We start from the raw sequence: 22,878 nt of genomic DNA on the forward strand, positions 1-22,878 counted from the left end.
ACCCCAAGATCATGACCTGAGCTGAAATCAAGAGTCAGATGCTTAACCAATTGAGTCACCTAGGCGCTCCCCCCCCAATAACTTTCCTGCATTTTTCTTGGAATATCATGGTAATCTGCTGACTTAGATATCAGTTGCTATAATAGAGTTAGAAATAACTTTAGTGGCCATAACACATGAAGAACTTTATATATAAAAGAGAGCTTAATTTTAAGTGGAAAAAACAATTTGCTGATGATTATCTAGTCTTCTTCACAAGAGTCTTCATAGATGGAAGTAAAGCTATTTATATGTCTATTTTTAACACCAGACTTTATGCTCTAGAATGGGGCTGTCAATACAGTAGCCAGTGTGAGCTTTTTATGGCTATTTTTTAAATAGCCAATGTGGCTATTTAAATTAAAATTATTACTATTAAATAAAATGAAAATTTCAATTTCTCAGTTGCACTAGCTACATTTTGGTATTCAGTAGCCACATATAGCTAGTGATTACTATATTAGACAACATTGATATAAAAAGTTTGGTCCAATTATTCAACTTCGGAGTTGTATCTTCTCTCACTCTTTTCCATCTTGATAGTTTTTCTCTTTTCTATCCCTCAAGATCCTATAACCTTCATTGTGTATTCTTTAAGAAAGCCTAACCTATTTATAAAGCATATTTGGAATTCTTAAAAACTTCCGGAGTTTGAATAAAGATGAGATTTAGTAGAAATTGTGGGTATTTTAAGAGTAAAAGAAGAATTCTCATTGATTTGTGTTGAGACTATGTTAAAGGATGAGCTCCTAAAGATAGTATCAGTGAAGAAACAGTGACTATAGGGCTTAGAAAAGGGAAGTATATTTGTTAAGTTTAAACTGAAGGCAGACAAAAATATGGCAGTTGAATTGGGAGACCCTTCCACTGAGTCATAGGCATCATAACCCTGCTATTTTTTGTGTTCATTGGCTTGAAAACTATACATAGGTCAACATCTTTGGAAGCATTAAATTTAAAAATTGGGCATACCATACCTAACAAGTTAATTATGTTACAAATGTACTATCAGAAGGTCATTCTTAATTGTTCTCACTAGGCCTGTCTAAAATTATTTACTAGATAAAAAAAATTCTTGTTTTTAAATTGACTAATTTTCATCCCATCCCCCCAAAACTCGATTTCTTAGTCACAGCTAGAAATTGTACATTCTTAGTAATTTAATTTTAAATATTATTATATCATTCTAATAATTTTCTCTTTACAGGACACAGAACTATTTGCGCCAATGGGAATGTGTTAAATTAAATTGTAGGCAATAGAAGTAGAATGTTACAATTTGATATAATAAATACATAGAGTATAAAGCAGAACCTTGCTAAGTTTCTTAATGATCAAAGAACCAATTTTTTCTTTTTGTGAGTATATTCTCTTCACTAGTAGTTGGACAATTGGCCCAGGAGATGCAACTAAGCTAGACAAGGCAGTGCTGTCTGTTTTGTATGCACTTCTCATTTGGTAGCTGCAAGAATACAGTTACACCAGCAGTTGGACGGCAGTTAAAGAGATGTAGACGGGAGGCAGAGATACTGAGATGCACGTTAAACTGTTACTCAGTACTGACCGGAAAGAAAAAGATTAGGTTTACATCATAATATTTTTAATTTACATAAATATTTTTTAAAAGTTATACAATAAAGAATTGCTGCCTTTATTCCACTCAGTACATGTATACTTGTATATATACTCTTAAATTTGGTCCCTGGTAACTTTATGTTATGGTAGAAACAAATATTTATTGCACTACCTTATAAATGTTGCACTGGGCCTCAAAAGTAGATTTCTTTTATTAAGATTGATAGGATGAAGATGTGAGAATGGATTGTAAGCTTGAAGTAAAAATTGCTTACAATTTTTTTCCCCCCAAGAAGAAAGGCTGTTTTGTTTGATGATAGCCAAAGACTGGCTGAGCTTTTTGGCTGTATTCCGAATTCTGCCACTGACTCACTGTGTTTTTTGGCAAGTAACTTATCCTCCCTGAAACAAGTTCTTGATTCTTTACTTTTCTGTTTATAAAGTTAGCATAATAATATTGTACTGACCTCAGATGGGTTGTGTAATGGTTTCCCACTTTAGAACTTTACAGCATAAAAATAGCATGGGTTTTCTGTGCTATGCTTTTTAAATAAATATTTCTAAATTGTTATCTTTTCAGTAGGTAAGTATATTAGGCCAATTAAATGCAAAACAAACAAAACCCTCATTGTACTGTTCAAAACATAACCAAGTTTTTTGGCTTGATGAGTTTTTGGTTATTTACAACATATTAAGGACTATAGCCCATAAAACGTGAATGATCATTTTATTATTTCTTTTAGTGTCAGAAAAAAGAAGAATTTATTGAAAGAATTCAAGGTTTAGATTTTGATACAAAAGCAGCAGTTGCAGCACATATTCAAGAGGTAATAACCTATACACAGTTTTTATATACTAATTTTTATGAAGCTTGTGGTGTGTTTATATCTCCCCACATACTTGAAGTCCTAGGACAAGCAAGAACAAATCAAGGTCAGGTACAGATGAACCCTGCTGTTAGACAAATTATCGTCTTCTCTTTAGAGATAACTTTTTTTTAAAATTATTATGTTATGTTAATCACCGTACATTACATCATTAGTTTTTGATGTAGTGCTCCATGATTCATTGTTTGCGTATAACACCCAGTGCTCCACGCAGAACGTGCCCTCTTTAATACCCATCACCAGGCTAACCCATCCCCCACCCCCCTAGAGATAACTTCTTAAACGAATCCTCATGGCACAGTGCTAACTAACTACCGTGTACTGTTGCCTTCATCCATAGGGACGTTAGGTAGAAAGTGTTTAAGGAATGAAGTGTCTGTCTTTGTTAGCACAGAATGAACAGTATTGTAAATGGAAGCAGCAGAAAGTGGATCACTGCCTGTAATTCAAAACTAAAATGAGAGGTAAGATGATAACCTAAGTACTAAGTCATTCCAGTGATTTCCTTTTGAATGAATGGACACAGTATAATTTTTATTGAAGATATTACTTGAATTATAACACATTTGTAACATCCATATAAAAACTTAAGTCTAGGACATATTGTGCAATATTAAGTAATTAAAATAATTAACAGATGGATTTTAAAAGCTGCTATTTCTGCATCTATCTAGTCTTGAGCTTTTTAATCTTATACACTTAACAAGACTTTTTAGAACTAGATCATGTTAAACTTTACATGTTGATTAGAAAGAGAACTAAGGGAGGGAATTTTTAAATAGTAAAAATTGGTAGTGTTTAAAATATTCTCTATTTGAATAACCTGTGTTGTGTATATCATCTTTCCTCTTTGTTAGTATTCTTAGAGTCCAGCCTTCTTGTCTGTAATACTATTGTCAACAGTAGGCATATTAGTACTCCACAAGATACAGGGCAGGGGTTTTGGTAGTTTCCCCTTATATACGTTTGTTTGTTTATGCTAGCTTTGTGGTTTGTATTTTATTTTGAATAAATGCTAAGTATTGTAAGTTACTAAATTTGCCATCATTCTTCAAAGTGTTATTTTGCGGTTTCTTGTGAAAGTTAAAGCAGAATATCAGAATCACAGCGAGAAAAGGAAAGCAAGAAATAAGTATTTCATTTATGTAACTTTTCCATTCTTTTAAAATCTTTATGTTAGTAGTCCATTTCTCCTAAGGTTCTGTGACAGTGTCATCTTCAGACTCTATAAAGATGTAGCTTTTCAAATATAAAAGTGCAATAACATATCCTACAAGATATAAAAACTTTTGCTTTTGAATCAAGCACAATAAATTTAGTCTTACCTAAAGAAAAGTTCAAGTTCACCTGATTTTGTTAAAACAGTTGTCAAACATATCAATATTACCTTCCCCTAGTAATGCCTGAATTAAATGTTTTACTTTTTAGTTGACAGGAAAACAAATAGAAATTTATTTATAGTTTATATTTAGTAAAAATAATTATTATTTGCCTTTCCATCATTAGTTTCAAGTGTTCTTTTTTTTATTTAATTTTATTTTATTATGTTAGTCACCATACAATACATCCTTAGTTTTGTTTTTTTTTCTTTTTAAGATTTTATTTCTTTATTTGACAGAGAGAGACACCGTAAGAGAGGGAACACAAACGGGGAGTGGGCGAGGGAGAAGCAGGTTTTCCACTGAGCAGAAAGCCCGATGCAGCGCTCGATCCCAGGACCCCGGGATCATGACCTGAGCCAAACGCAGACGCTTAATGACTGAGCCACCCAGTTGCCCCACATCATTAGTTTTTGATGTAGTGATCTGAAGTTTCAAGTGTTCTTGAGGCATCATATTTACTTCTCATATTTTTGTGATAAGGGATATATGATATTTGAGCTAATGTACTAAAATGAAATCAGTTTTTAAGTAATAGCCATTCTAAAAAATTGTTTATTTTGGTTGCTTTGCTAAAGGTAACCCATAATCAGGAAAATGTGTTTGATCTGCAATGGATGGAAGTGACTGATATGTCTCAAGAGGAAATAGAACCACTCTTGAAAAATATGGCATTACACCTAAAAAGACTTATAGATGAGAGAGATGAACATTCAGAGGTTTGTAAATTTCTTTCAGCATATTGTGAAAGTTTGCTTTCCAAAAACAGTGATTTCAGAGGATCTTCAAAATTGATACTGTGTTTCTTAGGGACAGGTAATAAAGTACTTTATGTCTGTTTTTTGTGCAACACAGGAACCAAAAAGGGTAGATAAGAGCCCCAAATTGCTAGTAAAGAGATTGCAGTTAGATTTTCTTTTAAATTATTATTCTGATTTTGTTCCTGTGTGTTTTTAAGTCATCCCCACAGCTCTGGCAACAGTACAGAAGTGTGAAACTGAAAATATTATTGATGTAAATGGAAAAATCATTGTCTTGAAGCATGAGAATTTGCTTAAGGTTAATTTCTTAGTTTTATTGCCACATTTTGAGGTTGGAAAAATAAGTTCAATAAAAGGAGAATAACAGGTGTTCTGAATAAAATGTCTCACAAAAGGTCTCAAATTTTTGTAGTCCGTAAATGAGGTGTGATTTTAAAAAAGAATTATTATAGGCTCCTGTAAGAAAGTACTTTGCTTTTTTAAAAGAGTAAAATTGCACCAGGTTTTTTGCCTGTACTCTCTGAAAACAGCTAATAATTTTATAGGAGTCTAGACTTCAGCACATGTGATGGTGAGTAATATTTTGTTAATAGCAGACCAAAGTACTCTGCCATTCGGAAGAATGTGTAGCTGTGATCACTTGTTCCATTTACATGGGAGAGACAGGTGTGTGTGTGTGTGTGTGTGTTTAAAGATTTATTTATTTGAGAGAGAGAGAGAGCACATGAGCAGGAGGGGCAGAGGGAATGGGAGAGAGCATCTCAAGCATTTTCCACACTGAGCACAGAGCCCAACGTAGACCTTAATCTCAGGACCCTGAGTTCATGACCTGAGCCGAAACCAAGAGTTGGACACTTAACCGACTACACCACCAAGGCACCCCTGGAAGAGACAGTTTTGAGGTTATTTACAGAGAATTTGTTTACTCTTTGGGCTAATGAAAGACTTGTGTAGAAGAAATTCCTAAAGATTGTTTTTTCTTTTTTCCTGAACAAAACTTTCATGTTGCTATAGATGAGGATTTTCAGTTTTTCTTTAGGCATTAAAAGAGAAGAAAAGATAGGAAATAAAGAAGTGTTTAGAGCAACAACTAATTTTTAAAAAGCCCCAAACCGTAAGACCAAAGGAAGAGTGAATTGAAAAAAATGTCCCTAATATATATCAAACTTATCCTGAGATACTTAGATTATTTCATTTTCAATCTGAGTTTTGACCATGTGCTTTATCTTCTTTTTATATTAGCACCTTTTTACTGCTTTATTAATTTTCTAGAACATTCTTCTATTTTTATTTCTTCTATTTGTATTTTGATAAGGTGTCCTCCAGCTTCTGAGGGCATGTATGAATTGTTTGATCTCACATGGGTGAAGAGAAGGATATTATTTTGGAGAAATGAGAACAAAATGTCATTATATGATCTATGTCAAAACTAAGGAATATGAAACACTATACTGATTGATTGAAAAACCTTTTAAAATGTATTATCCTGCCTAATTAAGCATTTTAGGTGAACTTGTTTTTTTAACAAGAAAAAAGTGGTGGCGTTCTCTTGTCTAAAGGTATTTGGAAACATGTTGCTGGCTGGTTTAAACCCAGTTTTCTAGGGGAAGTTTTTTTAATTTGGGTCACCAGTGGACTAATTAGAAAAGATCCTTAAAAATAATTGTGAAAAGTATTAGACAAATGTAAATACAATTTATAAATGCAATAATTTTGTATTAATCAATTGGATTGAAATAAGTTCTTAGTTCGATTTTCCCTTTAGCTCTTCTGTTTTTTCTCCAGAATATTTTATTATTTTATTATATTTTTCCCTCCAAAATATTTTATGTAAAAATTTTATATAAAAAATAAAATAGAAGAAAGTTATATGTCACACTGAATAACACATATTCCTAACATTTTTTGGAACACTTCAGGGTACAAAAGCAGCATGCTCATTTTTAAGTGCAAAGAAAACTTAAGACTTCAAAAATTACCAATAAAATTCTGTACATTAGGATATTTTTAAGGCCCTTCCATGTGTGTAGCATTATGTAGAAAGAAAAATGGAACTTCAAGAGAGGAACCATCACATCAGGTGTTACGCATACATCTGGGCCTTTCCAGCTTACAGCCCTATCTCTCTTTAGGGGAAGGTGTCACTCAGTTTGAAGAGGGCCATAGGTGTCATCATGGAGATGTAGTGCTCCTTGTTCATGCCATGCTTACCCACAAGCACCATGCTGGAGGGATAGAGTAGGGTTTGCAGTAAACAGCCTGACCTGCAGAGCTAGTGCTGGAGGCATAATCTTCGCTCCTATCCTGTTGATGGGGCTCAGAAACATGCCTATCAGGTCCACCATGTTGATATGTCAAAGATCCAGGCCATACTGTGCTTGTGGAAGCATTCCCATCTGCAGCCAGTAGAGGAGGGCTTTGGATATGGACACAATGAGGAGTCTCCTTTTCTCATAAAACTGCTCTTCTGACACCCACATTGATGTTCATTGACTCTGTGCCCATCCGAGCCAGGTTGGATTGACAGACTCGGGCAGGGCTACCCTGTAGCTTGTAGCCACTGATGCAAGAGAACTAACAGGTGGCTCTACTTATTGCTGCTGCTGGAACACATCATGTAAGTGTTCCCTAGGGTGTTGAGTTTACTTTTTTGTCTGACTCTTATTTTAACTTGAAATTTGCAAATGTCCTTATTCTCAGCTCTGTCATATACTTGTACTGGCTTTGTGACCTCCTAGAAAATTTGACCTTTGGGGGATGCCTTTTAGAATAACATGACTTAGAATTCTTTCTGCTTTGTTTCTTTCCTCGGGGGTCTCCAAGGAACCCAGACGTCAGCTTATTAAGTTAAGCAGTGCATTTCTTCTTACTTGGCTACTTCATCCTAGAAGATTCATATCAACAAAGGAGGCTAGTTGGCTGCTCCAGGCCTTTTTGTCCATACATGTTGTATATCCTGGTGAGCAGTAATACTCTGGGAGTTAAAGTAGGCACCATCTATGCACTTAAATATCCTCTATTTGCTGGCATGGCAAGGATAGGACATCACTTTTCAGTCAGTATTAGGAAGCTTCAGGCTGCTCACAGGGGATACCCTTCCTTGTCAAAACAGAGTCCTTTTTTTCTGTTTTGATTCATCTTTTGTTATAATTCTTTTATTTCAATCTAGAAAGTATAATTTGTCGCTCTTTTTAATTACTCTTCACTTTGTATTAATTTTATGTAGCATGTATTTCTTAAATCCTCTTCCTTTACTAAAAACCAAATAGATTTTAATGAATTTAAGATCTCTTTATTATCACTATTTATTTTATGCCAAGCATTGTGTTTGTATAATATACTATCTTCATAAGTCTGTACAATAACCCCATCTTAAAAATGAAGATACTTGAACTCAGAGAAGTTAAACAATTTGCCAAATCTAATTCCAACCCCTTTGTTCCTGTTTATAAAATCTTTGCCCAAATCCATGATTGTGCTGAGCACATCTCTGATTCTTTTCCTTAATTGGGAGTTCTGTAAATAGAATTATTAAGTCACTTGAATTTTTTTCTTAGCTTTGGTATATCTTTTTATGTTATATTTGTTCTTCAGTGTATATTAATAAATAACTGCTTTTTTGCAAGATCTTGTGCTAAGAGTGCTTGGGAGCAACAAACTGGCAAACTTGCAAAGAAGGACCAAAGATCATTATAATCTAGGGGGGAGAAGTTACTTTAATGAAATAATTGGGTTTTTTAATTAAGTTTTTATTTAGATTCCAGTTAGTTGACATAAAGTGTAATATTAGTTTCAGGTGTAGAATTTAGTAATTCAACACTTCATCCAACACCTGGTGCTCATCACAAGACGTGCTCTCCTTAATCCCCATCACCTATTTCACCTATTGCCTCACCCACCTCCCCTCTGGTAACACTTTGTTCTCTATAGTTAAGAATCTGTTTCTTGGTTTGCCCCTCTCTCTTTTTTCCACCCTTTGCTCATTTGTTTTGTTTCTTAAATTCCACATATGAATGACTTATTTCACATAGTACAATACTGTCTAGCTCTATCCATGCTGTTGCAAATGACAAGATTTCATTCTTTTTATGGCTGAATAATACTCCATTATATATACATATAAATGTATATGTATGTATACACACACACACACCACACAGACACCACATCATCTTTATCCATTTGTCAGTCAGTGGACATCTAGACTGTTTCCATAGTTTGGCTATTGTAGATAAGACTCCCATAAACACCGGGGTGCATGTATCTCTTTGAATTAGTATTATTATATTCTTTGGGTAAATAACCTAGTACTCTCATTGCTGGATTGGAGGGTGGTTCTATTTTTAACTTTTTTGGGGAACCTCCATGCTGTTTTCCTGAGTGGCCACACCACTTTCCATTCTCACCAGCAGCGCAAGAGGGTCCCCCTTTCTCCACATCCTTGCCAACACCTGTTGTTTCTTGTGCTTTTGATTTTAGCCATTGTGACCAGTGTGAGGTGATAATCTCCTTGTAGTTTTGATTTGTTTTCCCTGATGATGAGTGATGTTGAGCATCTTTTCCTGTGTCGGCCATCTGTATGTCTTTGGAAAAATGTCTGTTCATGTCTTCTGCACATTTATAAATTAGATTATTCATTTTTGGGGTGTTGAGTTTTATAAGTTCTTTATAGATTTTGGATACTAACCCTTTATCAGATATGTCAGTTGCAAATATCTTCTCCCATTCTGTAGGTTGCCTTTTAGTTTTGTTGACTGTTTCCTTCACTGTGCAGAAGCTTTTTATTTTGATGAAGTCCCAATAGTTGATTTTTGCTTTTGTCTCCCTTGCCTCAGGAGACATACCTAGAAAGAAGTTGCTACAGCCAGTGTCAAAGAGGTTACTGCCTGTGTTCTCCTCTAGAATTTTTATGGTTTCAGGTCTCACACTTAGGTCTTTAATCCATTTTGAATTGATTTTTGTATGAGAAAGTGGTCCGGTTTCATTCTCTTGCATGTCACTGTCCAGTTTCTTAACACCATTTGTTGAAGAGACTGTCTTTTTTCCATTGGATATTCTTTCCTGCTTTGTTGAAGATTAATTGACCGTATAGTTGTGGGTTCATTTCTGGGTTTTCTATTCTGTTCCACTGACCTACGTGTCAGTTTTTGTGCCAGTACCATACTGTTTTGATCACTAGACCTTTGTACTATAACTTGAAGTCTGGAATTGTGATGCCTCCAGCTTTGCTTTACTCTAATAAAATTTTGAAAGCAATAAGTACCCCCCAAAAAATCATATATCTAAATACTATAGGAATTTAGAGAAGGAAGACATTGCTTACAACTGCTAGTGGAATGTCTAGGATCAGAAGTATCAGAAGGTTCATGAAATTAAATTATGCTTTCATAACATTTTTTGTCAGGTTTAAAAAAAAATGTTTGGAGGCCTTGAGCTAAAGAAGCTACTACCATTAGAGTAAAGTCAAATTGTCTACATAATCTTTAACGGAAAATGCCTCTGGGTACTCTTATCTTTTAGTACAAGGTTTCTTTCTTTTTTCTTTTTAGAAAATATTTCTCAGCCCATAGTTCTTTATACACTGGCATCTGGAACCTCTCAATATCTCCATAATACCACCTACTAAGTTCAAATGTAGTGTGTCTTCCTACTTTCGAGTTTTCCATTTTGTGAATCATTCAGTTAACTAATTTTGAGCAGCTGTTTTTGGGCTCAGTACTATGCTAAATGAGATCAGAGATACAGAGGAGGTATAAGAAAGATTGTATCCGGTTTATGGGGGAAAAAAACCACATTGTAAATGAAAAACATAAGCATATAATTAAATTCTAATTTATTTGTGCATGAAACAAATATTTATTAAGTACTGTGCACAGGAACTATTATTGGAGTCAGGAGATGTTAGAAGGCAAGATTAAAGATAATGGAGACAGTAAGAAAATAAATAAAACTTCATGAAGACTGAGCCTGGACTACGATGGAGATTACTAGTAACATTATTCACAGAGACAGGCACTTACTTGGGCTGGTCATACTGGGTAGGTGGTTAAGATGAATAGTGTCAATGAACGTATAAACTACCCTTCCAAAAGTAGCAGTGAAAGAGAAGTAGAAGGGTAACAAGAAGGAAATGTCTTTTTTTTTTTTTCTTAGATAGAAGACACTTGTGTATATTTGAAGATCAAGGAGAAAAAAGCCAGTAGGAAGAGAGAAGTTGAAAATGTTCCAGAAATAAGGAATATGTATTGGGAACAAAAGATGCATAAAAATGGAGGATTTAATCTCAGGTGGTTTTGTTTCTTTGACAAGTTGGAGGAGAGGTCATTCATCAGAAGTGATAATAGCAGTTTACAGGTGGAGGCTTAAGTAGAGAAAAGAAGTATGTTTAAAACAGTCATTGTAGAGAAATTTGTCAAGAAATCAAGATTTTCAACTAAAGGATTGATGGGCATTGAAAAGAGCTTAACTGAAAATAGATGGCAAGATGTGTCGTAGGATTGCGTATGTTTTGTTTTAGAGTTCTTTATAACCTTGGAGAAGGAATAAAAAAGATGATGTTAGGTAGGGAAAATGATGTAGTGTTTGAGTCAAACTTGAATTTGAGTTCCTGTTATACCTGTCATGAAATATGTGACTTTGTTAAGTTAATCTTTATGAGCCTCAGTTTCCTTATTGTTTTACAATAGACATAATGCCTCTATTGTAGATTATAGTATTGCATGAGATCTTGTTGGAAAATCCCCTATCTGGAATTCTATAAATATTCATTCCCTTTTATTTTTTCCCAAAGAGTGGGCTGTAGTCAAAGAGTGGCATGGTAGTGTTACATTAGAAGGTAAGGATGACAGGCACTTAACTGTAGTTTCAAGCTGAGTAAGAACTCTAGAGTAGCCAGGAATAATTTGGGCAGAAAGGAAGAGTTGAGTGATAAAAGATTCAGGTGTAGTTATGGTGCCATGGGAGTAATGCTAGTAAAGGAGGCATGGCACAAGAGGAATGGTTCCTTCACTGGAAAAGTCTGTATGTATTGAATATGGAGCGAATGTAGAGTTGTAAACAGAAAAGGGACTAAGAAGTCGTGTTCTATGGTTTATCAGTAGTGATACTGGAATTTGTGAAAGCATTAGTTGGGCAGACCTTGATTAGGTGCTGAAATATATCCCAAGGTTGAAGAAATGAATTCTGATGGGTGGTTTAAAGAAAAAACAAAAGGGAAGGATAAAAGTAATGATTTAGTGAGGGCGTCATAAGACTTGGTGATAAGAAAGCAAAAATGGTGATTTCATGGTGCTGAGGTGGTTACCCACCTATTCTACCTGGAGTAAGACAGTTGGAATTACTAGTCAAGACAATTTGTTTGCCTGAGAAGTTTGAAAGAAAAGCTGAGGTATTGTTTAGAATAAGAGAATTTTCCAATAAGAGGAAAATTGGAGGAATGGAGGAATATGATTGAGTGAGGTAAATATAGGTTAAGTAGCCCTTAAAGTTCAGAACTCCTGGGGAAAGTAGAATGAGATTTGTGTCCCATGGAGAGACAGGAATAAAGGAAATGTTGAGATGGCAGATTACAACTACTGTTGCAAGAAAGAGAACATAGGATATGGAGTCAAGAGACTGGCCCTGGAGTCTTGGCATCGCTACTACAAGTTTTGTGATCATGGACAAATCAGTCTCTGTGCCTCAGTTATATTACCTGCAGAACGAAGAGATTAAACTAAATCCCTGAGGTTCTCTTAGGTTCCTCTGAGATCCTTGTCTACAATTCTAGAGCAGTATTGTGGAATTCTGCAATGATGGCAAGATTGTATTTCTGCGCTGTCCAATACAGTAACCACTAGCTACATGTGGCTGTTACATACTTAAAATATGGCTAGTGTGACTAAGGAACTGTATTTTTAACCTTTTTAATGTGTAATTAGGGACACCTGGGTGGCTGTCAGTTAAGTGTCTGCCTTCATCTCAGGTCCTAATCCCAGGGTTCTGGGATCGAGCCCCACATCGGGCTCTTTGCTTAGCAGGGAGTCTGCCTCTGCCTCTGCCTCTGCCCCTTTGCCCTGCTCGTGTTTTCTCTCTCTCTCTCTCTCTCTCTCTCTCTCTCTCTCTCCTAAATAGGTAGATAAATAAAATCTTTAAAAAAATTTGTAATTAAATAGCCGCTTGTGCTACTGGCTACCATATTGGACAGCATAGTTGCAGACATATTGCTCTTGGGTTGATTTCTTTTCTATGTCAACAGGTCTTTTACGCCTTTCTAACAGTTGCTTTCTAGTGTAGTTATTTTAGCAGAATTGATTTCCTTTATTAAAGAATTAGAAAGGGAAAAAAGTATTAAGTCTTATTCTGGTGTTATCTAGTAAATAGCTAATCCATGAACTGTTGCATGAAACTTTTTAAAAAGAGCTATCACAAAGTTAAAATCCATTTGACCAGTGAATTGTTTTTGATATTATCGGATAGTACTTAGACAGTGAATAGTGTTGATGTGTTTAGTTCTGTGATATGTAGAATACTAACAGTGATTCTGTGTTTATTTCTATATTTCCTTAGACTATCATAGAACTCTCTGAAGAACGGGATGGTCTTCATTTTTTACCCCATGCCTCTTCATCTGCACAGTCACCCTGTGGTTCTCCAGGCATGAAGCGAACAGAAAGTCGACAGCATCTGTCAGTGGAACTGGCAGATGCTAAGGCAAAAATAAGAAGGCTTAGGCAGGAATTGTAAGTTGGTGATTTCCAAGGCTTATTGAGTTTACATGGTCACAAAGGTGACCTAAAAATGTTTTTTCAGCTTATGGAATATAGATCAGTTGTTCCAACTGCTAGCTTGTGTCAGAGTTTTCACTAGTATTTGTCAAAATGAGAAAAATAAGGAGACTGGCATAAAGTTTTCCTAATCCTAGATCTTATCAATTTAAAGATTGTCCTTTATTCTGAGTTTATGTCCTTCCTACCTTTCTTATATTACAATGATCTTTCTCTTATAAAATATTTTTCTTCCTTGGCAAATTAGGGTCTTCTTAATTTTTTTAAATTTTATATTCTTTGAAATCTAAAATACTGGCAACCACTGATTTGGTCAATAAGTTTAACTCTTTAAAAATTAATGTTATAAAAGACCGAATTGTTGGCATACAGTATTACAGAAAATAATTTTGTGTGTATCTTCTGTGTTGAGTATTTGAAATGCCTGAGTCATGTACTTAGACATGGTAAATATTCAGATTGGTTAGTGCTGATGAAATTATATTTATTTAACTTTCAAAGATCATTTGAGAAATGTCAGTGTAAATGTCACATAGGCATTCTTTGGTGAATCACATGTAAAGACATAACCAGTCTCTGCTGGAGATTTTTTATTTTGTACTTTAAAAAGAACAAAGGATTTTTATGTTTGGGCCTTTTTTCTTTTCTTTTTTTTTTTTTCTTTTTGGTTTGTTTTCCTGGAATTTGGGCTTCAGAGTATAGATTTAAAATTTAAAGCCACAATATAACAATTAAGTTTATTTACTGATTATTTAAAGCAGTTAGTTTAAGAAAGTGATTGAATATGCAAGGTAGAAAAAATATACAGTCTATAGGAAAATTTGAAAACAAAAAAAAATACAGCTTTCATTGTGGATGTCTGCACTATTATGTATCTATCGAAGTGAACACGCCCAGGATATTCTATAAACAGCTGCACCAGGAAAATTAGGGAAGAGATTGCTGTTATTAGTTTGACTGGCAGTTAATGGATAGCCTAAACAGTGAACACTAGTTCGTGCCATATAATTTAGCACAATCTTCTCCAGTCTTTAGATAAAGCATGCAATTAGAACTGTAATGATGGTTGTGAATTCATTTAACACTTTGCACTATATTAGAATTTGATTTTTAAATGAAATTTACTTGGCCATGGAGTGTATTAAAATCCCAAACAACTTAGAGATATTGATAAAATTTGGTTTCTCATATGCTGACTGGAAAATATAAGTGAATATTATTAATGAATAAGTAAATATACCAGATATAGTAAGTATTCCCAATAACTAACATTTCATCAAATACCGTCTTTTTGTCCTTTGAAAATGTGTTTCTTCACAGATTTCTTTTATTAACATTTGCTCTAAGTCTTTTTGTTGGGACAGATCTTTCTAAAATAATGAAGTATGGAAATCATGGTGGTTAAAAATAGTTCAGGTTGCCTTATATGTAATGGAAATAAATAATTGTAATGAGAACATGCAGATTAACTAGTAGCATACTTACTTACAGATGGTGCATTATAATTGCTTTTAGTTTATTGACATGCAGAGTAAAAATATAACTTGCAATTTGGTTTTTTTCTTTTCAAATTTTTATTTAAATTCTAGTTAGTTAACATATAGTTTAGCATTGGTTTCAGGAGTAGAATTTAGTGATTCATCACTTACATACAACACCCACTGCTCATCATAGCAAGTGCCCTCCTTAATACCCATCACCGTTTAGCCCGTCCCTCACCCACCTCCCCTCCATCAACCCTCAGTTTGTTCTCTATTTTCAAGAGTCTTTTATGGTTTGCTTCCCTCTCTTTTTTTCTTATTTTTTTCTTTCCCATGTGTTCATCTGTTTTGTTTCTTCCACATATGAGTGAAATCATATGGTATTTTTCTTTCTCTGACTGACTTATTTCGCTTAGCATAATACACTCTAGCACGTCACTGCGAATGGCAAGATTTCATTCTTTTTGATGGCTAAGTAGTACTCCATTGTGTATATACACACCACATCTTCTTTATCCATTCATCGTGAATGGACATTTGGGCTCTTTCCATAGTTTGGCTATTGTTGTTGTTGTTTTTTTAAAGATTTTATTTATTTGACGGAGAGAGAACGCGTGTATGTACAAGCAGGTGGAGGGGCAGAGGAAGAGGGAGAAGTAGGCTCCCCCCTGAGCAGGGAGCCCAATTCAGGGCTTGATTCTAGGACCCTGTGGTCATGATCTGAGCCAAAGGCAGATGCTTAACCATCTGAGCCACCAAGCGCCCCCATAGTTTGGTTGATAATGCTGCTATAAACATCAGGGTACATGTATCCCTTCAAATTGTATTTTTGTATACTTTGGGTAAATACCTAGTAGTGTAATTGCTGGGTTTTTAACTTTCTGAAGAACCTCCAAACTGTTTTCCAGAGTGGCTGTACCAGTTTACATTCTCACCTAATTTGCAATGTGGATGGAATAATTAGTTTCTTATAAATTTCACTTTTATGCAGTAGTTAGTACACTATCAAAGACTTCCTTTAATAATTCTCTCTGCCCCATGGATCCTATATTTTCAAAGTTTTTCTTTCATACAAATTATAAATTCTTTTTTTTAATAACAGCTTTGTTGAGATCATTTATGTATAAGAAAATTCATCCTTTAAACAAGATGAAACCCGAGAGGGAGACAAGCCATAAGAGACTCTTAATCTCAGGAAACAAACTGAGGGTTGCTGGAGTGGAGAGGGGTTGGGAGGGATGCGGTGGCTGGGTGATGGATATTGGGGAGGGTATGTACTATGGTGAGTGCTGTGAATTGTGTAAGACTGATGAATCACAGAACTGTACCCCTGAAACAAATAATACATTATATGTTAAGAAAAAAAAAGAAAAAAGAAAACTCATCCTTTAAAAATGTAATTCAGTGACTTAGTATATTCATAAAGTTGTGAAACCATCACATACTATCTAATTTCAAGACATTTTCATCACCCCAAAAAGAAACCCCATAGTTTGAGAAGAATGGGTATTAACTCTTCTGTAAATGTTTGGTAGATTTGCCTATGAAGCCATTTGGCCCTGGACTTTGTTGGGAGTTTTTTGATTACTGATTCAGTTTTTTTGCTGGTTATCAGTCTGTTCAAGTTTTCTATTTCTTCCTGTTTCAGTTTTGGTAGTTTGTGTATTTCTAGGAATTTACCCATTTCTTCCAGGTTGTCTTAGTATTCAAACAAATGCAAATTAGAATAGTAACACAGCATTTTTCAGTTATTAAATTGTTTTTCATATAGGCACTTAGATCTGCTGTTTGCATTATAAATTGGTAATGACCTTTCTGGAGGGCTGTTTGACAGTTTATATTTAGAACCTTTAAACATGTAATGTACTTTTATAAATCTGGCCTGAAACAGGGTTTTTGGGGAGAGGATGGGGTGGGTTTTTTGTGTGTTTTTTTTTTTAAGTAAAATACACCCAGAACGGGACTTGAACTCATGCTGACCCTGAGTTCAAGTATCACATGCTCTTTCAACTCAGCCAGCCAAGTGCCCCTAAACATACCGTGTTTTATGTATACTGAGGTTTATTTACCAAAACATTATTCATTGCCCTGAAAAATGGAGTTCAGAAAGGGACTATTTCTTCATTAAAAATTATGGTCCTCAAAAAGAAAGTACAGGTATGATGAAATGTCAGCAATGGATTGTTTTATACAATGAACATTTACCGTTTTTTATTAAAGAACAGAAGGTGAAAAAGTAGAATTAGTGAATGGAAACTTGAGTTTGAGCAGCTTGGCTCTGAAAGGGAGTTAGAAAATGGGAGAAGTAAAGTAGTGAGTGTAAGAAGAAAAAAAATAATAGGAGAAAATTTGAAGATGTTTATAGACAACAGGGAAGAAACCAATAAGGATATAAAGATTTTGTGTATCTGTATAGCAGTGTATACTTTCCTTTAGGCCACTGTAAATGTTGAAAATAGTTGGGGATCCTTTAAGACTTAGACCCAGATAGTAGTGCCTTGCTTAAAAACGCTTCCAGTTTATTTGTCTTTGAGAGGGAGAAAGACAAAAAGGAGAGTGAGAACGGGTGATGGCAAGAAAAATGAAGAGAGAGAAACTACTTTATGAACTTAGAGGATGTCAGTCATTGAGGTTATTAGCCTTTGGGGAATTTTAAGGAGGAATCTGATTGATGACATGTAATCATATACATTCCTAATATCCATTTCTTTGTCTTTTTCCCCTGGGTTAGCGTATGGCTAATAGGATTTTCAACTAGATATTCAGTAATGATAATACATTTGTATTAATGCAGATGATGATCATGGTTTTCAAAAACAGTAAACTGATTATTTAATAAATTTTCATTTAAGGGAGGAAAAGACTGAACAGTTGTTGGACTGTAAACAAGAACTTGAGCAGATGGAAATAGAACTAAAAAGGCTGCAACAAGAGGTTTGTACCTGAAACTTTTATTATATGGGACCAGTAAGTAATTGGAAATTGATTTTTCTGCTTAAAATTTATAACATTTACCTTAATGTTTTATAAGGTTACTGAAGCTTAAAGATGACTTTTTCAGTGTTTTTCTGTTCAAAAATGCCAGAGCCCTGGAAATCAAAGTCTTTGGACTTTACTTTTCTATATCAGTGATATCAAACTTCCCTAGAATTCAAAGGAGCCTTTTAGAACTGGGGTAGTTCCAAGTTTCTCTTTTTATGTATTTGGCTTCCGTGGGCTGGGGAGCTGGAATACCTCTACTGTAAACTGTGCTGCTTTATGTGTATCTCCCTAAGTCTTTAGTCTCTGGTAATGCTTTATGTTAACTTACAGATGACAGAATGCTTTTTAATTTTTTACTCTTTTTCTTTTAAGTATTAAGATCAAAACTTTTTACCTTTTAAAAGTTACTTTTATTTTACTAAGGTTTTGTGGTTTTTTCTCATCTTGAGCCAAGATTGTTTAAGAATTCACTTCTTTTAACGTTTGTAATGTTTCATTTTTATTTGGAGGTAGGCATGAAGTCTTCTTTTACCCATAAATGGTAAGGATTGTGGTAAGGCTAGACAATTATTTCTTCTCCTTACTTTCCCTAACTTGCTATTTTAAATTCAGGGAATACGCCACTTGTGGAATCCTAAACTGGGACCTTTTCATATGAATGATACTGGGAATCATAATCTTCATTTCTAGATACGTTGTGACTGCTATTCTGCTTCTTCTTGGGAGCATGGTTTTTTTGTATGTGTGCTCCCTGTAAAACAGTGGTTCTCAATCTCTTTGGTGTCAAGGCTCTTTTCTACTATTTAAAAATTAATGAGGATTATACCTACTGGTATTTTCTGTATTTGAAATTAAAACTTAGAGGGGCGCCTGGGTGGCTCAGTCAGTTAAGCGTCTGCCTTCGGCTCAGGTCATGATCCCGGGGTCCTGGGATCGAGCCCCACGTCGGGCTCCCTGCTCAGTGGGGAACCTGCTTCTCACTCTCCCTCTGCTGCCACTCGCTCTCTGTCAAATAAATAAATAAAATCTTTAAAAAAAAAAGAAATTAAAACTTATAATTTAAAAAATATTTATCTAAAAATAATACTCAGCCTATTCCATGTTAACATAAAAATTATATGCTTATTACCATTATTTTCCAAAAAAATTAGAAGAATGCTACTCTTCTACATTTTTGTAAATCTTTTTTTTTAATCATTTTTGCAAATGTCTTTAATGCCTGGCTTAATTAAAGACTACTGAATTCTATCTGTTTCTGCATTCAGTCTGTTAAGATACCACATGCCATGTAGCCTCTGGAAAACTCCACTGCACCCTCATGAGATATGAGAATGAAAAAAACAAATGATGTTTTAGTGTTATTATGAAAATGGTTTTGACCTCATGAATTCCCTGAAAGGGTTTCAGGGACCCACCGATGTCCCTGGGTCATACTTTGATAACTTGTTCTAAAGGATTACAAGAGAGCTTTTAAAGATTTAATTTTTGATATTTGTTTAAAATGTTATTAAGATAAGCACTAATCACTTGCAACTAATATTCACTTGGAAGTTTAGAAAAACTCAGCAGGATTTTGGTATGTTAAAACATATCTGGATAAAAGCATAATTTCTCTAAAGTAACTAATGATCAACTTTAGTAATACAGTTTGCTTCTTCTGTGTTTTCACTATCCTGTATTTTAAAGTTTTGCACCTTTAATTAATTTCAGATGGTTATGTTAGCTAGAGGTTAACTTATTTAAAAATATCCTGAGTAGGTTTTACATTCCTCAGTAGTGATCATTATTTAAAAATTTGTATGTAAGCATGTTAGTATTTGCATATAAACCTATTTTAAAATAATTTGTATTCTTGATTTTTTAAAAAAAGACTTCATATATCTCCCCATTTTATTTTTTTATTTTTTTAACAGGCTTTAATCCACTTAATGTTTTTAATATGTGGTAGCCACACAGCTGGAGCCTGGGTCCTCTGCCCAGAGACTCTGGTGTGGGTCTTTACAGAATGGCCAGTGAATTCCTGATAGGGAGACTTGGTGAACACAGTCTCTTTCCAGAGGTCAGGGTTGAGATAGCTGTAGGTCTTGGAAATGGCCTCAGAAGTTGCCCAGGGTGGCAGTGCAGCTGCTGGTCAAGGTGTAGCAGTCGTCAGTACCGGCCGTCATCAGTAGCTTCCTTATATCTCTCCATCTTAAAAAAAACAGCTTAATTGAGGTATAGTTTACATACTGTGAAATTCACATTTAAAGGATACAATTCATTGGGGTTTTTTTAGAAAATTCATTGAGTTGTGCAACCAGAGGTTATCAATTTGTAAATAGAAAATAATACTGAAAATATTAATATGTATTTATATTTAGAACATGAACTTGCTTTCGGATGCTCGTTCTGCTAGAATGTACCGAGATGAATTAGATGCACTTCGAGAAAAAGCTATCAGAGTGGATAAGCTTGAAAGTGAAGTCAGCAGATATAAAGAGAGACTACATGATATTGAATTTTATAAGGCAAGAGTTGAGGTATGTTGCATAATTTAAGCTCTTCATAATTATTTTATTTAAAAAGTTAGGTTTTTCAAAATGCACTTAAAATGCACATAATAAATTTAAGAAACTTTTAAAATGTTGAACAAATTATAAATACTTTAAGTGCTTATTTTATGGTAGATCAGCATATTGCTTATACTTGTAAAAAGGGATCTCTGGACATTATTAATTTTATTGAGCTGTTTGGAGTTCTTTCATTCTTTTATTTAGGTAAGGAAGACTTGAAGTCCTTCCCACATTGTCAAAATATATACTTCTACTAATTTCAGACTTGTTTCTAGAAGTGAAAGCAAAGCATGTTTCTGATCATTGGTCTCAACTCAATACTAAACTAGGATTAAGAAGGCACTCTCTCTCCGTCTCCCCTTGTGTGTGTGTGTGTGTGTGTGTGTGTGTGTGTGTGTGTGTGTGTGTAGAAAAGACAGCTTTTCTTACTTAATGGTTGCAGTCAGTGTTACATGAATTTGTTTGACAGCAAGAATTTGACGATCCTTGCTTCTACATTCTGTTTTTCTTTCTCAGTTAATTTCTTCATTTCTCCAAACAGAGGAAAGTTTTATCAGTTTCAGTATGGTGATAAGAAGGAAGGAGTATGCAAAATCAAGAAGTGAAAACATTATAAAAAGATAGTTAGAACATTTTAGCCTGAAAGTTACCCAAAAATAGACCCAGTAGATAGCAAAGACAAGGTGCTTATTAATTCTTTGCCATTTGTTTAAACGGTATATGCATGGCACTGTTAAGAGATCCTTATAAATGCCACTGTTTTAATATACTTTCTTTTGACTTTATAAACCACAGACATGTAGTTTAGCAAGACAGATTTGTGAGCACATGTCTTCAAAACATACGTATGGATTTTAAGCATTTTCTCAAGATGCTGATATAAAATATCTATTGATAGGAGTCTTAGTTTATGATCTGTGTGAGTCTTAGCTCAAGTATTGGTATTTTACTCAAAAACCCAATGCTTCACTTTCAAGTTATAGTTTAAGTAGAGAGATCTATTGCAGCAAAATATATATATATATATATTAGCCTTGATTCTGTGGAGATTGTATCTTAAATATCAGAAAGACTAGTTATACTTAGTTCCTTATCCTTGTGACTAAGAAATTTAAATACACCCTGACAATTTTATGTGAAACTGTAGTAGTGTTACTCATCCTAGCATAAGTACTGAGTATTATGTTTGCATAATAGCTTAAGTTCTGAGGGGGAAAAAAAATGAAACCAGGAAAACATCAACTGTATCTCTGTTACTCAGTTGCTTTTACTCTTGCATAAAGAACTTTTGATAAAGACAGCTTATGTCTTATTTTACAGTAAAGATTTTTTATGTTTCAGAGCTTTGAAAAATTAACAGATATTAACATATTTGTGATAAAGCCTATTTGAAATTTTCATAGGAATTAAAAGAAGACAATCAAGTTTTATTAGAAACAAAAACCATGTTGGAAGATCAATTAGAAGGAACTAGAGCTCGTTCTGATAAATTACATGAATTAGAAAAAGAGAATTTACAACTAAAGGCTAAACTGCATGATATGGAAATGGTAAGGTTGAACAGTTGCTTGGCTTCTTAGGAAATCTCTCAGATTCATCTGATTTCCCCATAATGACAATGACGACTAACTCCTGTGGCTTTAACAGAGAAGAGGTGGCTAAATAAATTAGATGCTTCCAACTCTTTATAAAAACAGGAGTATATAAATTTCTGCTTTTGTTACAGAGTGGTATTAATGATTAATTTTGTCTTCTGCTTTGAAAAACCCTAATAAGCTATTATGCAAGTATGCCTTTAAAATACAGAAATAGAGAGGCCTGGGTGGCTCAGTCGGTTAAGCATCTGCCTTCTGCTCAGGTCATGATCCCAAGGTCCTGGGACAGGGCTCCTTGCTTGGCAGGGAGCCTGCTTCTCCCTCTGCCTGCTGCTCCCCCTGCTTATGCTCATTCTCTCTCTCTCTGACAAACAAATAAAATAAAATCTTAAAAAAATTCTTTTTAAATAAAAAAATGTAGAAATAAAACTATTCGCTAGGAATGCCTGGGTGGCTCAGTTGGTTAAGGTCATGCTCCCTGGGTCCTGGGATTGAGCCCCTCGTCAGGCTCCCTCTTCCCTCTCCCACTACCCTCCTCCTGCTCCTGCTCTCTCTCTCTCTTTCTCTCTCCCTCCTATAAATAAATACAATCTTTTTTTAAAAATTAAAAAAAACTATTTGCTAAAATTTAGTATTGGGTCAGAAATCATTTACTGTATATATTGAAATATATGAAGGAGTTTTCAGGGTCCCCAAGGGCCACTTTAAAAGGATATCAGACGGGGTGCCTGGCAGGCTCAGTCAGTGACTCTTGATCTTTGGGTTGTGAGTTGAGTCCCACGTTGGGTGTAGAGATTACTTAAAAATAAAATAAAATAAAAAGGATATCAGATACCTGATCAATATAGTGACCAGTATGAAT

The 22,878-nt window shown here is 34.6% G+C and overlaps 1 protein-coding gene, 1 long non-coding RNA gene and 1 pseudogene across 6 annotated transcripts in view; 1 reads left to right on the top strand and 2 right to left on the bottom strand.

The window, feature by feature from the left end:
• Nucleotides 1-22,878, top strand: part of CCDC88A (coiled-coil domain containing 88A) — a 116,821-nt gene that overhangs the window by 43,730 nt on the left and 50,213 nt on the right. For all 5 annotated transcript variants that reach the window (XM_025868810.2, XM_025868811.2, XM_025868812.2 and 2 more), the window contains exons 6-11: nucleotides 2,358-2,441; nucleotides 4,459-4,599; nucleotides 13,189-13,361; nucleotides 17,740-17,821; nucleotides 20,230-20,388; nucleotides 21,825-21,971. In XM_025868810.2, coding sequence (XP_025724595.1) covers nucleotides 2,358-2,441; nucleotides 4,459-4,599; nucleotides 13,189-13,361; nucleotides 17,740-17,821; nucleotides 20,230-20,388; nucleotides 21,825-21,971 — 786 coding nt within the window. The remainder of the gene's footprint in view (nucleotides 1-2,357; nucleotides 2,442-4,458; nucleotides 4,600-13,188; nucleotides 13,362-17,739; nucleotides 17,822-20,229; nucleotides 20,389-21,824; nucleotides 21,972-22,878) is intronic.
• Nucleotides 6,770-9,080, bottom strand: LOC112821519 (sushi repeat-containing protein SRPX pseudogene; annotated as a pseudogene).
• The window catches only part of LOC141373621 (uncharacterized), a 36,314-nt gene continuing 33,195 nt past the window's right edge, over nucleotides 19,760-22,878 (bottom strand). The window contains exon 3 of the long non-coding RNA XR_012379829.1: nucleotides 19,760-20,059. This is a non-coding gene — a long non-coding RNA (uncharacterized lncRNA). The remainder of the gene's footprint in view (nucleotides 20,060-22,878) is intronic.

Source organism: Callorhinus ursinus, unplaced genomic scaffold (genome assembly GCF_003265705.2).
Source record: "Callorhinus ursinus isolate GAN/ISIS: 27379988/994484 unplaced genomic scaffold, GSC_fseal_2.0 scaffold10, whole genome shotgun sequence".
NCBI lineage: Eukaryota > Metazoa > Chordata > Mammalia > Carnivora > Otariidae > Callorhinus > Callorhinus ursinus.